The following is an 18,798-nucleotide window of genomic DNA, read 5'->3' on the forward strand; positions in this document are numbered from 1 at the left end:
TAGCTTGCTGGGTAAGCGATGCAGTTGCTGCGGCCACAATGCTCGCCGCAGTGTTAGTCATCAAGTCTGCTTCATCCTGGATCACCCTGCATCGTCTAGCCGCACTCTCAATGGGATCCACGCAGTGCACATACTGTAAGGTAACCTCCCTCAACTCCCCAAGTACTTCTTCAGTTGTTGGAATTAACTGTTTGGAAAATTCACATTCGTGTAGGTTTTTTCCAAAAGTAGGTGTGGGGGTCGTTACCGCTAACTCTTGCATGGGTAGAGGAAGAGGCTGGATAGGTGGTGTGTTTTGTCTCTCTCGTACTCTCCACTGTAGCTGCGGAGGAGGAGGTAGCCTCAGTCTTTCCTTCACGGACTTCCTCTCTTGATTTGCGCTTTCCCGTCCCTGCACCAACTTAGGAGGAGACCCGCTGGAATTATCTGGAGTAATCTTGTTCTTAAGAGGTCGTACTAGAGAAATTTCAGAAGTTACTCTGTCACCGAAATATCTACCGTGGCGGTCCACCCTTTGGTGAAAAGTCTCATCCCCCTTGCTATTTGCTCTGACAGGTGGTGGTAGTCTGGGAGAGTAAAGCACTTGTCTGTCCGACTGTGAGGAGTGTCGTCGACTCACATGTAGATCTCTATGGCTTTCAGAGTAGTGAGAGTTTTGTTGAACATTCAAACTCTGGTTTGGCGCTTTCCTGGTACAGTAACGAGATGTATGAGTAAGCATGTTGCAGTTTTTGCAGAAGTTCGCAATTTTCTCGTACTGAAAGGTGATAGGAACTTCTTCTCCAGTCGAGAAGTCCACCATGGATTCCAAAGTGAGTGGGTCTAAAGCGTCGAGCAGGATCCTGATTCTAGCAGAGGTCTTTGTGATGTCGTAGTCTTCCAGTTGTCCTAGCTCAGGGGCTATATTATACACCATCTTCTCATGCCAAAAGTGCAGGGGAAGACCTCTTACTGTGATCCAGAAGGGGATCTTGGATGGAAAAGTGCTAGATATGACCGGTTCCCAGCATTCCAGAATAACCATCCAGTGGTTATGCTGATATGGTCTGTTGAGGAGGACACATTGCAGGTCTTCATCTCTGTCAAACCGGAACTGGAAGCAATCATTCCCTAAATCAGCTCCAATGACCTTGCCCCTGAGAGCCCACTGTTTGGGGAGTTCGAGAATCAGGTGCTCCACCCGCTGCTCGTTGGGGTTAATCAGTCTCCCTATTAGGGTTTTTGAATTTTCTTTGACAAGATCGGAAAAGTCGAAGTCTGGAGCTCTGATACACTTACGGTTAGTCATTAACGAGTCACTACAATGAATAAAAATGAACTTTAAAAAAATGAATAAAAATGAATAAATTAAGAGAAAGTGACATTAGTGACCATGTTGACGTAGCAGGCACTCTCCCACATGGATCTCTTCGTCCATCTTTATCTCTTTCTTTATGTCATGTTTTATTATAAAACAAGCCCAATATACAAGCAAAGCCCAAAGAGGCAAACTTTACAAAAACAACAAGGCAAGAAGATAGGCCCAGCCAAAATTAAACTCGAAGGAAGATGGTGACTAGGTCGAAGTAGTGCTGGGTTGCGGGTCATATCCGCTCCGCTTAATCCGTCAATATGCGGATTAAGTAACTTTTTGATTCAAAAAATTTGATTCGTTTCATCCACACGTGCCTCCACTTAAACTTCCAGATGATCGGCTAAACCTGTAGATAATATCATTAATTATAAAATTTATTATTTTAACTACTTTTATTAAAAAACAATAATAATAATTGATTTATAATTAAAATTAAATAAATATTTCTAAATTTTAATTAATTTTTTTTTGAAAGTTTTTTTTAAATCTTTGCAGGTTGGCACATTGAATTTTGGCTGACTTCCACGACTCCACATAAAAAACACTCAATCTGCACCCGCAAATCAACTTTTTTTCAAATCACTCGACCCGTTTAACTCGTCCCGTGGTGGGTCAAACAGGACGCAACCCACAGATAATGATTCAAATTCACAGCTCTAGGTGGAAGCACCTCTACGCGTTAGCTTTTGGCGAGGAGAGACACATGCTCAAACGACAACCAGCCACCGAACTTCACCGGCATGCACGTTCGTCGAAGCTCTAAACGGAAGTCCACTGGAACCAAATAGAAAAGAAGAAGCTGTTCAAAGAGCTGCGCTGTGATAAGATCTGGAAGATAAATAACCACCCCCGCAACGCGTTGGCCATAAACACTGAAACTTCGATTGACAAAGAACAAAATCGAGAGGATCCGACCATAGATCCTCGACTGAGAGCCAATGGAATAACCACATGACTAAAGCCAAATGAACTTCGCTTCAATTATGAAGGTTCAGTCGTTCAAACCCATCAAAACCAGAAACTAAAAGAAACATATAAATCTCAAAGAAGCAAAGTTCAGACAACAACCGGGAAAAACCCGGAGAGAACCCAAACGACGTCACCGGAAGGGGAACCGACGCCAACGTCGCTGGAGCCAAAAGGCAGAGAATCACCCAGAGAAAAAATGATTCACCGAGCCAAGTGGCAGTGGCAGTGGCAGTACCAAGAACAGGAACCAAAAAATGTATTTTTAGTGTGATAAAGCTAGAGTGAATCAGCTTTCTTTCATTCTCATCGGATCCAATTACACAATTTCCATAAATTCTCTTCCACTTTCTTCGGCTCCTCTTGCAAAGCTTCCATAGTTTATACTAACCAACACGATTCGTTGGTGGTGTACTGTGTCCTCTTCCACTCTCATCGGATGTATTTGCATGACTTCCATACATTTGTACTAGCCGGTGTATAACGAATCCCACTCTTGGAAACATTTTTTCTCAATGATTTATTCTCCAACGAATTTCAAAACACATAACTAACGAAAAATATGAAAAATAGTGTTAAAAGCAAATGAGACATGTTCAAAAAGGTTATGAAGTAACAAAGGTTGAGGGTTTCTTTTGTTTCTCTAACAAGAAAATATGCCATTAGTTGATGAGTAGTATTCTTACTTGGTATGGTAAATGTTACGTACGGTCTGTCGTGCACTGCTTCCCTTGTGCGGTAGGTCGTTCTCTTCTCGAATATCTGAGTCCATGCTTCCTGAAATAAAGATATATATATAAACGTTCCCGTGCTAATACCTTGTTAGAGTTTCTCATATAGACTAGTCGGAAGATAACCCTACTTTTGGAATATTGGTTGTAGTTTATGATTCTGGGAGGTTAATATTTGGTTTCTACGTTATCGTGGGACTTGCCATCTTTTTTTGTTTCTGATGTGCATCCCCTTCACTATAATATTTGATTTTTTTTTAATACTTTTCTTCGCAGTAATCATGGCTTGATGAAATTAACGAGATGCAACAAGAAGTAAGTCGTTATTTGTTTATTTGTCTACAATGAATACACAAATGTATAGATTTTGGTTTCCTTCTTTCATGCTGCATGTGTTATCTAATTATGATGTGTACGGAAATCTCTTTTACATCAGCTTGCACCCTTTGACCCAACCAAAAAGAAAAAGAAGAAGAAAGTTGTTCTTCAGGATCATGCTGAGAGCTCATCACCAGAATTGCAGATGGAGAAAGCTGATGATCCAATGCCTGCAGGTATAATCGATGAAGAACTTTGTTTCTCTTCAATACTCTATTTATGTTTTACTTAAATCCTTTGTCTCATTTATTTTGCAGCAGTTAATGATGGTCTTGAAAGCGCAGTTAGTGGAATGAAAAATAGCAAGAAGCCAGTGAGTGTTTACTTTTTCGGTCCCACAATTACTTTTTATATGAAAAAAATTAAAAAGAATAATATGACTATTTATATAAAATACACTAGTTGACCGGTCCGCACCCTGTGCGGACATAAAAACATGATCGGTCCGCACCCTGTGTTCTCTCTCGGCCCGTACCTCACGAGAGGGAACACAGTAACGTCAGTATGAAGAGGCAGATATTGTGTGTATGTATAATTGTAACGTCACAAAATATTTTGTGTGTTTACGAAGATACTTTTATTCAAAAAATGGAATAAATAGTGTATAGTTTTAAAAGTAACAGATTTTATATTATCATTAATTAGAATTGTATTGTATATGTTTCGTAATTCTTTATTTTAGGTGAATAATATTATTTTTCCATAAATAATAAACAAACATTTATGTAGACATATTAAAAGAAAATATAATAAAAATCAAAATATTATCCATAAATAATATAAATTATGAAGTACATTTCTCGATAAAGAAAGCAAATTCAATTAGAAACTTGCAAAAAATTAAATAAATTTTGTAAGCAATTTGACGGGTTAACATTATTTGATAGATTTATAAATTTCTAAATTTTATTGAACATGAAATAATATTAAATTGACATACCGTCATCGGTCTCCTAACTCATCACAACCCATCTAGCAAATACAAAAAATAAATAATTGCAACAGTTTATTTATTTTAAAATTTGTATTTAAAAAAAAGTAGATTAAAATTACGTATCGTGACTACGAAATATTCTGAAAAACTTGTTTGTAGACAACATTCAATATTTTTGTCTGCGGCTTTCTTTCTTTACCAGTTATTAGGATTTTTAATCCAGATCTCGACTTAACTCTTGAAAGTGAAACTTTGCCTTGCATTTTGTAAGCATTTTATAAATTATTTTAAAATTATGATAAATTTATTCTTTAAACAACGATAAATAATTTAAAAATAATATTAATAAACATTTTTGGATTTTGTAAAATTTAAAATAGTTATTATATAATTATATTCGAACATAATTCATCAAGTAGAGTATAAAACTATTATAATTATCTTATATAAAATTTCGTTCATTGTATTTTATAGTTTATAAATATTAAAAGTAATAAATAAAACATTATTAATATTTCTATAATACTTCCAATGTAAAGTGGGTGGCAGAGTCGATGAAAGTGGGTGGCAGAGTCGATTCATCAAGTAGCATATAATACTTCCAAGGCAAAGTGGGTGGCAGAGTCGATGAAAGATGAGGAGCCTTTGCGTCTAAACACATTTTTCTTAGCACACAAGGAGCATCGTCGTAATACCTTAATAGTATGAGAGGAGAGATTTATGAATAATACTTTAAAGAATGAAAAGAGAATATTTGTATTTTAAGACCTTGGGTGTCTCATATATATATACAGTCGATTTATTTCTCATATTAATGACGCACAATATTTTGCACAATAAATAATAAAATCGTTTAAAGAAAGATATTAAATGTGTATTGTCAAAAAATGATTTGCATATGATATGATTTTAACTTTCGCAAGTAATCCATATTAGAAAGGTAAGTTATTAAAAACAAACAACCTAATTAGAAACATTAAAATATTTTGTAAGCAATGTAATAAATATGATATCAACATGCAGAAGTTTACCATTTGAATAATAAGGAAATTTTTTAATATTTGTTTTAATTCTAAATCTTGCCCAAGGGTAAACTAAATCGATAATATTTAATGATTTCAACTTACGCAAGTAATCCATATTGTGAATAAGTGATTTGCATATTTAATGATTTCAACTTGCGCAAGTAATCCATATTAGATAGGTAAGTTATTAAAAACAAATTTTGTCAATAAGTTATTTGCATATTTAATGATTTCAACTTGCGCAAGTAATCCATATTAGAAATGTAAGTTATTAAAAACAAACAACCTAATTAGTAGGGGTGGGCACTTTACCCGATATCCGAAGTGGCACCCGAACCCGATCCGAAAATGCATGTCAAGTTTTTTATTTAAAAAATTAACAAAAAAGTACATCCAATTTTTTTTTAAAAATAATTAAATTAATGCCTTTTTAGTTTTAAATTTTTATGTCTAAATCTATTAACCATTCAATCTATTAAAAAATCCTCCTATACTTCAGGTCGGGTTCGGGTATTTTTAGTTCGGATTCGGTTATTTCAGATCGGGTTCGGATATTTAGATTTTGAAAAAAAAATTAAAATTTTCATTTCTCAAGTTTCTTATATTTAAAAATATAACCCGAAGTACAGAAATACCCGAACGGGTTCTACACCTCTATACCGAAATACTCGAAAATCCAAAATACCCGACCCGAACCCGAACGGATACCGAACGCCCACCCCTACTAATTAGAAACATTATAATATTTTCTAAGCAAATGTAATTAATATGATATCAACATGCGCAAGTTTACTGTTTGTATAATAAGGAAAGTTTTTAATATTTGTCTTAGTTCTAAATCTTGCCCAATGCTAAACTAAATCGATAATTATTATCTCCTAGCTATATATGGGCTTAACGAAATCGATAATATTTTTGGGCTTGTCTACATAAGCGATTGATTAAAATAAATAAAAAATAAAATTCAAAAAAATCGACCAATAGAATTATAACAATTTTTCTGAGAAGCTCTATATTAATGCAATGTCAGCAGAAATCACTAAAGTGACTTCTCTTTTAATGTATATGAGGATTTACTTTTTCGATCCCACATTCATAAAGAATTCTAAAATTAAATGCATTGAATTGTAGCGGTGGAAAAAAGATAGAGCATAGAAAAATATACTAATTTTAGGATCAGTAAACAAAACTTTTCGAACCTTGGAGAGGTCTATTAACCGTGGATGGTCGGAGCGTTACAAGTGGTATTATAGCCTAACCCAGACGAGTGTGGAGTCATGTGTGAGCTCACACTGATACAAGATGTGGTATATGAAAATACTTAAAATAATTGATTTGATTACCTATGTCACCAAAGTGTATTTAACTTTTCGGTTACATATCCAGAAAGAACTCCGAGCTAAGCGTGGTTGAACCAGAATATTGGAAAGATGAGAACCTATTGATTCATGATATTGTGTGAGTGAGGCCAAAGCACGGAAAAATATCATGCGGTGATTGTAGGATCAGTAACTAAGACTTTTAAGCCTATGAAAAATTAACTCAAAACCAAGTTCACGGGTTTGGAAGATAAGCCATGGGGTCGGAGCGTTACAATAAACATAAGGGCCACAACATTGTATATGTATATATTGGTATTGATATTTAGAAAAAAATTGTTTCCTTCGATAATCAATTTGTTTCATCTGATATAATGTGCTCTTGTATATATTGAATAATTTAAATGTTTACAAATATTATTTAGAAAATTGATTACTTATGTGACATGTTTACAATCATTATCACAAAATTTTTTTAACATGGTTTAAGAAAAAGATGACATCTTTTGTGACATGTTTTTAACAAAAAATGGTAAGTCATATTGATTTACGAATTTTCATCTTTCTGTTTAAACTAACTAGGTGGCTTTCACCCAGCGGAAGCACAAAGTTAGTGGGTTTTCTATAGGCATGGGTTCACGGGTCAACCCGCCCCGCACGATCCGCCAATCCGCGGATTGATTCTTTTTTTTAGTTAAAATTTCGATCCGCTCAACCCGCAAAGAAATAAACTAATATCCGCATCCGCTCCGCTTTATTTTGCGGGTAACCCGCGGTATTTTTAATTAAAAAATAATTATTTAATTAGTTTTTCTATAAAATAATATATTTATAAGTAATTTTATATTATTTTTTAAAAAATTTAATTATTTTTTTTAAATTAATTATTTTCTAAAAAAATCATAATTTTCAAGAAAAAATATATTTTTTAAAAATTTTATTTTATTTTCCGGGTTGGCGGGTATCCGCAAATCAAAATCCACCAATCCGCATCCGTCCCGCATAAAATAGTTTTAACCCACACCCGCGACTTGATTTTTTCAAAATGCTCGACCCGCATCTGCCCCGCGGCGGGTCAATTGGGGCGGTCTCCGCGGGCTTTGATTTAAATTCCCAGGCCTAGTTTTCTATGTCATTTAGTTATAAGTGCATGCTATATACAGTTTGCGTCTCTGTGCCTTATATTGTTTTATATTTTGCATGTACTTGCAAGGTCATATTATTTGCATGAGTTATATTTGTGTTTTGTACGTTTTCTGGGATTTGTAATTCCTTTTCATATATTGATGACACATATATGATTAATCTGTCAAGTTTTGTACAATATAAATTTGTGTTCTTCTAATCTTATCTTAATCTTTTCCTATGAATAAATTGATGTACCTGCGTACAGCTCTGAGTTGGAGGTCAAAAGGGTGTGAATGTTAATTAGAATATTTCATTTGACTACAATTCATCCTTCACAGTACCACCTTTTGGTTTTTACTTTTCGTTGATGAATACATCCATCTCTTCGGAGCTCAATTTAATTAATAGTTTTAACTGCAAATCAGACTTGTTAAGATACACCAAAAAGTAGTGAAAGCGAAAAGGGCTTGAGCTAGTGAAACTCTATGAAAAAGGTTATTCTACTTCTCATTTCTACCAAATTTGTAGAGCAATATCGTCAGATAATCATTAACCTGTCATTAACAAAGATCAGGTCATGATTTGGAAATCACCTATCTTGGCTTTAGGTAATATTTAATTCACATGTAGTTTAGGCTACTCATTTTCCGATGCATAAATTCTTACAAATAAAATTCTCAAAGCCTTTGAAATGCTTAGCCAACTTCACGACATGTGCTTCTCAGTGCCTCACAATTCAACACCATGGTTTATGTACCTGTTTCTAGTTTCCCCCACACGATCCATGAGTTTTTATCTCGGTTTCGATTAATAAAATCTTTGGTTTAGCAGAGTGGCCTTTTGGTTTTACTTACCTCAAGATGAACATTATGAAGACAGTTTAATACCAACTGATCAAAAGTCTTTTCTACCATAGTCACCACACTTTTTTCCTACAGATTTCGTCGGTTAGTTAATCTTAGTTAATATAGGATCTCAAATATAAACATAAGCTGCACGTAAAAATATACACATGAAGACAAAATCAAAGAACTAAATCTTTTTGACAAGATTCAGCATTTACTAAATACCTTCAGTTTAAGCCTTCTTGCAAAATCTTCAAGAGGTTGAGCCTGATTCTGAAGATCATCAGCCTTGGCAAAGATATTTACCTAACCAAGGAAAGAAAAACAAAAGTATGATTCAATCATAATCGGGAAGACATATAATAAAAACTGCTAACCTATACAAACTTATATGACCAAAATTCTTATAGATCTGGAGTAAACTCAAAGAATATTGCTTTCGGTCAGTCTTGTGATCAACTAAAACTTGTTCTAGCCTAGAAATTCTAATATGTTCTCCATTTGATACGATACATCAGCATAACCACGTAATACTTGAAATTATTATTCCAATAAAACATCACAGTATCTCATCGGGCTCATGGAAAAGAAGTTTCGTGACATCGCTGAGAAAATCAACATTAGGCATAACTGGGAAGTGAAAATAGTGAGTGAAAATATCGTTATTTGCCATATATTTATAGTAGTGGGCCGATGGATACCTGAAATGGTAGAAGTGGAAAAATATGCTTAGTTCAACATAGTGAATACCTTTATAATAAGTGATGATAGATGTGACGGAAGCTGGGTAAACTCTTTTTTTTTTAACAAAGGCTGGGTAAACTCCTGAAGCTCTAAATTAGGGTTCATACGGAATGTCGGCATGATTGACAGAGGGGCAAGAGTGATGACGACCTGTAATTTACTAATTATCAATATTGGTGGGCTTGAATGATAACTTGGTCGATTGAGTGTTTTTACATAGGCCCATTAAAAAATAAAACAGATGACCTTCATAAATATATATTAGTTTCGGTCATCAATGTACAAAGTATTCTTTAGTTTAGTGGTATAAATGTTGGTGTTTATATCACAGTAATCCGGATTCGAACCACATACTTGATATTTTTCACACTTTTTAAAAGTGGGACCCACTTACCTGCTGACGTGTTGATGCGACTGTCCTATTATAATTTAGATTATAATTTAGATTCTTACAAAATCTCAACATACACACATGATCTCTTTAATTAATTATTTTAATTATTTGAAGAAATAAACAAATCATACTCCTAAAATGATTAACTAAAACTAACGAAAATAATTGGAATTAAATAAATAAATTAATATTTATAAAATATTAGTTTTAAATAATTAAAGCATTAAAAATACATTCAGAAAATAATTAACTAAAACTAATTACTTAAAGCTATTTAACTATAAATAAATAAATTAATATGATATAATATCAGTTTTATTTAATAGGGAAATAAAATAAATCCTATTTCTGACATGAGGAATAAAGATAATTAACCAATATATTATTAAAACAATTAATATTCCTAAATATTAGTTTACTAGTTAGTTTAAATTAATTATGGAGATCATATGTGTCTTGAAATTTTGTAGGAAATATTTTAAATATAAAGAGAAAATTCATAAAACAATATGACATATCATCTTTTTTAAAGATATGCCATTTTTTCTTAAGTCATGTCTTTTTGTGATAATGGTTGTAAATATGACACATGATTAATCACTTTAAAAATAATATTTAATTATATACTAAAAAGGTTAATTGTCACCTTATATTAGAGGAAACAAATTTGTTATCTAAGAATAAAACTTTATTAAAAAATTAACTAATTATCAACACCAATATATATATATATATAATGTTGTAGCCATTGTGTTTCATATCTACTAAAGACATTTCTCTGATCATTTGTAACAAAGACATTTTCAACCTTTATTACTTCACAATATCCTTAAAATGTCGCATTTGATCCCGACAACATTTGTCATATTTTTTATGGTTTGTTTTATGTGTTTTGAACCTTGCATCCATGCAAGAAATTTGAATTCACATAGTATCGAAAAAGCTAATCCGCTCACAACAACAATGAAAGTTGAAGAAGTTTCTATAAAAGAAAATGGTTATACACCGGCTAGTAAAATCTATGGAAGTTATGCAACTGGACCAGATGAGAGTGGAAGGGGGCACGAAACACCGCCAACACCAACACCAGTTACACCACCACACCATTGAAAAACATTCTTTTGAATCTTTACATGTTGGATGCAATGTGAATAAGACAATAATAAATATAACTAATAAAAGTGTGAAAGTTGGCTTATGTTCCTTATATAATGAATATAGTTTATAGTTATACATAAAATGATATATTTAACAATGTTAAATGGTGTTACAAAAAAAAATAACAATGTTAAATGAAAATTATTGTGTATAGCTTATAGTTATACATAAAATGCAAAAACATCAAAACTTAATTTGAACCAAACGGAAAATTTAGATTATTAAAATGGATCCGATTTGAATTAGTAGTTATTTTTTTACTCTGAAACTCAATCAAATTGAACCTAGTTTCAACCCTTCAAATCAGATTTAAATGATTTCCTATAAAAAAACTCGATATATTCTTTCAAGTCCATCCCCTCAACTATTCAAATATTAGTGATATGTAAAATAGACTAACCCTTTATTCATAGTAGTTCTTTATTAGTTCATTCAGACACTGGACCAGGGCCGTCTAACAGCACGCGCAAGTGGAACGGTCGAACAGGGCCCCAAAATATAAAAATAAAAAAATTTAAGGTTTTTTGGAAATATATAGATAAATTATGGTAAGAAATTTTAAAACTTTAGATATAATGCTAAATTTAGAACTTATAATTAAAAAAATAAGACAAAATTATTAAATTTTAAAATTACTTGATAAAATGTACGATTAATATTTTTTTTGAACAGGGCCTCAAATTAAATTGAGACGGCCCTGCACTGGACCATCTCTTTTGAAGTTTGATCCTTCTCTAGAGAAGTACGAGGATGCACCCGTTGATGATGGTAGTAAATTGATGAAGCGTGGGTTCACTCTCCTTGTAAGCATGTAGACGTGTCTTCAGTTGAAGCAAGGCAGAGTAGTGAAGGCTCTGTTGGATCTTTGAACATGGTCCCTCAACATCATCTTCTTCCAGGTGTATCAAACGGGTTTAGTCTCGATCTTTGAGAAGAGTGAAGAGCATAGCGGTAACTCCATAGCTGCAACGAATGCAGCAGCGAAGATTGTTTCAGGTAGCCAGAGGAAGATCTGGAAGGATACAATCAAGAATACAAGAGAAGAACGAGTGAAAATAGAGAAGGAAAAGCCTTGTTCCAGCATTGATTCTGATTTGAGAAGTAGTGATTTTGTGTTTTCGAATGGTGCAGTTTTCTGTTGCAAACAACGGAGAGAAAGATAAGAGGCCGATGAGGATGAGTCATATAGGGGAATGTAGCAAAGAACATTTTACATCGCCTTTTTTTTTCCGTTCCCGAACATTTTACATCGCTAATATTCATAACGTGAATACTGATAGGCCTGTTGATAGCCGGTTACTCTAACGGTAACATCATCATATTCACTAGTTCAGAACAGTCTATTTTGAATGTCACATCCAAATATTGAATACTAGTGCGGGCATAGTTATTTAATAAATATTTATTAATAAATATATTATTAGTTTAAAGATCAAAAAATTAAATAAAAATTAAATTTATACTATTTTATGAATCTTTCAATTTCTTAGTTTTTATTGATTTAAAAACATTATTTTTGGATAACAACACTAATATCTTGTAAATATGTTGTTATCTTGTAACAAATTTGTATTATACCAATTTATAAACAATGATATAATTAAATAAACAAATATATATTTGTTAATATAAAGTGATGTTATTAAACTAAATTCTAAGAATTAGCATAACCTACAAAACCTCAAAATAAATCAAAAGCACAAGAATGTTAAACCAAACTTAGCTTTACATATTATTATAGTCAAAGTAAATAAGAATATTGATATATGTATAATTATATTGTGAAATACTTCCTATAATAATTGAATAAACACTCAAACAGACCAACTATGTTGACAAACAAAATACCAATATGTAATGTATATTTGAGAAAATTTTAATTTCAACAAAGTTATAATTCTTTAAAAATTTTGAAAATTGAAAAGTAAATAAATTAAATTTTAAATTTTCATAAATATAAGGTACTTGTTGTAAAAAAAAATATTTTGAAAATATTCTTTTTTGAAAGTTAATTCTTACAACTGGATGATAACAATAAATATTTAGTAAAAATAAAAACAAAGAAATATTAAATTGTCAACTTAAATAACAAATACAATTATTCTTGCAATTGAATGATAAGAATAAAAATGAAAATATCACGAAAATCACGTTAACAAAAAAATATATATCAAATTTATTGTTAATGTTTATATACTTCTTTTTAGTATTTTAATGCTAAAATAAATTTAATAATTTTTAAAAATATGCCATGACATATTATGTTTACAAACAAATATAAACCAATTTTTGTTATTTTGTATAAAACTATTTATAATATTTTAGTTTAATGATAAATCTAATTATGATATGTGTATATATAATACTAATTATAAAAATAAATAAATAAGAAATAGAGATGTAGATAAACTCAAAATAAATACATGGAATTATCTTCTTCTTTTTTCAAAAAACGTTTTCCATTTTTTTGAGATATTTTATAATAGTAGTTTGTAATCAGTTAAATAATGAATTATATAATTTATTTATTAGATATTAAAACTTTAATTAGTCAAATTAAAATTAAAATTGTTTAATGATTAAGTCTAAAATCATGGAGAATATGACAAATAAGCAAATTCACTTCTTAAATAATGACTAAGCCTAAAATCATGGAAAACATGACAAATAAGCAAATTCACTTTTCAAATAATAGTATAGATACGTAATAGTCTGAGACTTCTTCGGATATTCTTTATTCCCATAATTTCTTCCTTTTATGTTTTTTTCAGCTGAATCAAGTACATCCTCTATATATTATGTGAGAAGCATTGTAACATTTTTTTGTAGACACGTGTCATTACTAGAATAATTCTTAGAATCCTTAGAGAAATAGGTTGGTCTATTTAAATATATAATAAATTTTTTATTAAACCACAATAAATACATTATTAATGTGATTTATTATTTCCTTAAATAAGATTACAGAATTGCTTAATGTGGCTAAAGTATATATGACAATTAATGATTTTGAATAATAAAGATTTGATAAAAATAAGTGTGTATTATAATTATATTTGTTTAATTTTAAGCTATTAAAATAAATTAAACAATCGTAGTAACCATATAATAAAAATCAAAAAAAAATATTTATATATTATATTTTGAATTTTTAAAAACGAGTATAAATTACTAAAACTGTTAAAAGTTTCACATTCAAATTTTGTGATCTATGATTTAAAACTTTTGTTATGACATGATACAAATAATTGAAAAATAATATAAGTTGAAAGTCTCATTTAATAGGTATCAAAAATAAAAGATATATAAATACATGTATCATTTTAAATTAAACTATATATCATATAAAAATACATAAATATCATAATTTTGAAATTTACTTTGAACATTTTTTTGATAAAAAAATTGAAAAAATATTGACAACTTAATTTTCAAAATATTATAAATTATTTAAACCATTATTCCCACAGTGAAAATTTTGTTATCACTAATTTAAATTTTTTGCTATAACAGATACAAATAAAAAAAATGAGCAAAAAGCATCATCTAATAAATATTAATATTAACATATACCATATATATGTTATTATCATTTAAATTTAATTATATATCATTTCAAATAGAAAAAATATTTTTTTCAATTTATTAAATTTATTTATATGTTCGCACCAATTTAATTTTATAAATAGTAGATAATGACTTTTTAATTATTCAATATATATTTTTTATTTCATAATATGCTATAAACATATAATATATAAAATAATTTTTATATATAATGTTCATCCCGCGCAAGGCACGGATCTTAACCTAGTATTTTATATTAGCTAAACAAAGCAAATTACTAACAATCTAACATCAAATATATAAAGATGTATTTTTCAAAAAAAAAATATATATATATATATAAAGATGTATACTCTTCTTTTTTTCTAACGCAAGATATGAAAGCCCTTGATTTTTTTTTTCTTCTAAATGAAACCTTTGAGTTCTTTTGTCTTAGTTAACTAATAAAGAAAATATTATGCATATAATAAAATCTTTACCTATTTTACATATCACTAATATTTGAATGGTTGAGGAGATAGATTTGAAATAGTAGGCCGAGTGTTTTTTATAAGAAATAATTTAAATCTGGTTATAAGAGTTTATACTGGTTTCAATTTTATTGAGTTAAGAAAAACAATTATTGTTGTAATAACTAGCTGAACTGGCGTGGACATATAACTGTTTTAAGGATAACAATTTAAATTATTATCAAGTTGTCTTATTATATATTCTAAATAACATGTATGTATAATGAAGTAATTTTATGATTGTTGGATTAAAATTTTATATACAAATATACGGTAAAAATTTCTAATATAATAACTTTAATATTGCCAGTTAGATATTTTCAATCTAACTTTTGGTATTTATTTTAAAATACGATACACAGATGAATAATAATTTATAAATGAATGAAATATGATGATTTAAAGTACATATAAAATTTAAAAATTACTTAATTATGTGTAGTTTTTGAATTCATGAAGTAATTATTATTATAAAAGGAATATGTGTCTCTTTTTCAATTTGATGAAAACTTCATTTCACGCATAATATTGATTTTTCATATAAAGAATTATTAAATCTTCATATCAATATATATGCTCTCATCCTTTCATTTATAAATTATGAGTTTTTAGATTAAGATGAAATGCTTACCCTAGTTTATTTTCAAATAACATAAATAATAAATATTCTCTTCAAATATTTTTTTAAATAATTATACTATTTTAGTGGGCCGCATGATTAGATAAGCCCACTAACTGAGCAATAGGCTTTTGCGAATATTGGTTTTTTAATTTTTTTTTTTTGGTATACTTTATCCCATTAATCTAGTCAATGTATATAGATATGTATTTAACAAAAAAAGAAAATAATCTTAATTCTTAATCTAGTCAATGTATATAGATATGTATTTAACAAAAAAAGAAAATAATCTTAATTCTTGTTTCTGTGTAAGACTATGACTTGGTCTTGTTAAGACTAAAAACTTCTTAATACATCATCAATACTTATCTAATTAATTAATTATACTCATTTTTTTAAATATTACTAAGGCTTCGAATATTTTTTAAATATATTATTTCCTAGTATTATATGTTTTTGTTATTATTAGAAAACGCACGACAGTTATTTTTGCATGTTGCCATTCAGTCTCTATGTTTTCTTCTTAACTGTTAAGAAAGTGACTAATTGTAAAATAACAAAATCAGTATTTAAAAGATTATACGGCCTCACAAACTCTTTACCATTCACCTAAGACAGCAAAAAAAGAAAAGATGTCGACAGTTTCACCCTCCTCGCAACTAGTTCAGGTGGTTCCAGACAACCACACCAACACTGGCGACTCCTCTGCCAGGGTCAAGTACGAGGATCTTGTCCGCAACTCCGACATCTTCCTGGAGCATCTCAGAGCTCTCCTCGGATTTCTCGGGAACGAACTCAAGTGAGTTTTTCTTCTTTTCATTTCCCTTTCCTCGTATTTGGTTTTCGAAGGTTTGTGAGATTGTTTTCTTGTGTTTGAGATTGTAAAAGAAAGAAAAATCTAAACTTTGGTTTGTGGGTATTGTTGATTTCTCCTGCCGATGTAATTGAATGGGTTTGATCTTGTGTTCGGTGTTTGTGGGCATGCAAGTTTTTTTTTGTTCGTATTGGGGTTTGAGATTGGTTTAGGGTTGTTGATATGTTGTGTGGTGAGATTGAAGTAGAACCGTTACGTTTTTTGTGCTTAGTGGATAATCTAATTAGGGATAAATGGAATCTGTATTGGTGCAGTTTAAAGACACATTCTTTATGATGATTGATTCCTTAATATATGCAGGATTTTGTGTTTTATGTCACTGTTCAATTGGGTTTTTATCTTGTTGTTTATCTGATTATATGTGTGGTTTGGAAACTATCTTGTTGATAAGGAAACTAGAATCAAATTGGATTTGGTGTTTTACTAATCTGAAATGTTGTGGTTAAGATCTGATAAACAAGTTTAGGGCTTTATGTGTTGTTCTGTCTATTTGGATTGAAACATTTGTTATGTTTTCTGTAAAGGGTTCCTACGGTGGGAGGGAGCACTCTGGACCTGCACCGCCTTTTCGTGGAGGTTACCTCTCGTGGTGGGATTGCAAAGGTACTGTCATTAATCAGAACTGTCATTTGTTATGTTATTTGTTCCATTTGAGTATTGAAAATCTGTAATTTTGTTTTGTTTTTGTTATTAAAAGGTGATTAAGGATAAGAGATGGAGGGAAGTGATTGGTGTGTTCAAGTTTCCGAACACAATCACAAGTGCGTCGTTTGTGCTGAGGAGGTACTACTTCAAGTTCCTTTTTCAGATGGAGCAAGTGTATTACCTCGAGCAATCAGCTTCTTCCATGAAATCAGCAGGTCTTTATTCCAACACCCTCATGTTCTTGTTTTTTTTTTGTTTTTTTCGTTTTACTTTGTACCATGCTGAGACACTATAATTCTTATGATTTTCAGAGGAAGTAATGGAGAGCCTCTCCCCAAACCTCGAGGAAGGTATTTAAAAATGGTTTCTCTAACTCTGTGGCTTTGTATCACTTTGTATCACTTTGTGACTTATTGAACTTCCACCTTATGGAACTTGCAGGCACTGATGAACCGCAGATTGGGGCTTTGGTAGACGGAGTGCTTGATGGGAAGTTCGAAAGTGGATACCTGGTGACGATGAAATTCGGTTCTAAAGTGCTAAAAGGAGTGCTTTACCATCATCATGTTCAAAGTCCCCAACAAGCCATGGGAACTCCACCTTCAGGCATGCCACCAGCATCGCAGCGCCGAGCTAAGAAGAAAGCAAGATTGACTACTGTTGTTGATTCCCAGAAGCCCAAATGCCACAGGAGTGGCTACAACTTCTTCTTCGCTGAGCAGTACGCTAGGCTCAAACCTGAGTACCATGGCAAAGAAAGGATCATCACCAAGATGATTGGACGCATGTGGGGTGATCTCTCCGAGTCTGAGAAACAGGTAACTGACTTAGTACTCATCATCAAGTCAAATCCACATTTTGCTTACAGTTTGATTATCAACTTCTTATAGGTTTACCAAGACAAAGGAGTTAAGGATGTGGAGAGGTACAGGACTGAGATGCTGGAGTACAAGTCTGCCCATGAGTCTGGAGCTTCTGCTTCTGCAGCAGCCACCATGGCTCAGTAGTCTTTTCTTTCTCCCGTTGTGTTGTTGTTTTCTCTTTCTTTATTACATTTCTCTTTCTTCTTTCTTTCTCTGGACAAGTTCTTTTTCTTTTATGATGGATATTTATTTCTTTTGATCAGTTTGCAGAACATGCCATGTTTATGGTTTTAGGGTTAGTAAAAGAGGTTACTAACTGCTTACTAAGGTCATTCTTCTGTTTCCATGTTTTCAACTTGGATATATTCTCTGTTGTTGCAGAAATTTGTATTAACTTAATTACTTTTTCGGTTTCAAAATAATTTATTTTTTAAAAGAAAATTATTTGTTTTTAAGACTAGTTTTATATTTTCAATATATTTTTATTAGATAAAGTTAAATTGTAAATTTTGAAAAAAAATAATCATGTTTACTGAACTCTGATTAGATAAATATTATAAGAAATATAGTTAAACACAAAATAATGCATTTATAACTGTGTTTAATATGTGCAAATTTTTTCAAAACATATCTTTTTGAGATGGAGTAGAGAATAATCTATCCGTTTCAAAAGAATATATGTTTTAGAGTTTTCATGCATATTAAGAAAATATGTTAGTAAATGTATTATTCTTTGTGATTAGTT

At 31.0% G+C, this 18,798-nt stretch overlaps 1 protein-coding gene across 1 annotated transcript; it reads left to right on the top strand.

Annotated features, from left to right (window-relative positions):
• The first annotated feature begins 16,215 nt into the window (after window positions 1-16,215).
• Window positions 16,216-18,475, top strand: LOC103870177 (high mobility group B protein 10). Its single transcript, XM_009148280.3, has 6 exons — window positions 16,216-16,470; window positions 17,070-17,148; window positions 17,243-17,405; window positions 17,502-17,540; window positions 17,632-18,008; window positions 18,081-18,475. The coding sequence occupies exons 1-6, from the start codon at window positions 16,304-16,306 to the stop codon at window positions 18,195-18,197; spliced, it is 942 nt and encodes a 313-aa protein (XP_009146528.1). The 5' UTR covers window positions 16,216-16,303; the 3' UTR covers window positions 18,198-18,475.
• Window positions 18,476-18,798: the final 323 nt, after the last annotated feature.

The sequence above is a fragment of the Brassica rapa genome, chromosome A05 (genome assembly GCF_000309985.2).
Source record: "Brassica rapa cultivar Chiifu-401-42 chromosome A05, CAAS_Brap_v3.01, whole genome shotgun sequence".
NCBI classification, from domain to species: Eukaryota; Viridiplantae; Streptophyta; class Magnoliopsida; order Brassicales; family Brassicaceae; genus Brassica; species Brassica rapa.

Coding starts and splice junctions, on each gene's coding strand:
- LOC103870177 (XM_009148280.3), top strand. CDS start 16,304: ATGTCGACAGTTTCACCCTCCTCGCAACTAGTTCAGGTGGTTCCAGAC. Junction 16,471..17,069: donor TTTCTCGGGAACGAACTCAA/GTGAGTTTTTCT, acceptor TTTTCTGTAAAG/GGTTCCTACGGTGGGAGGGA. Junction 18,009..18,080: donor TCTCCGAGTCTGAGAAACAG/GTAACTGACTTA, acceptor AACTTCTTATAG/GTTTACCAAGACAAAGGAGT.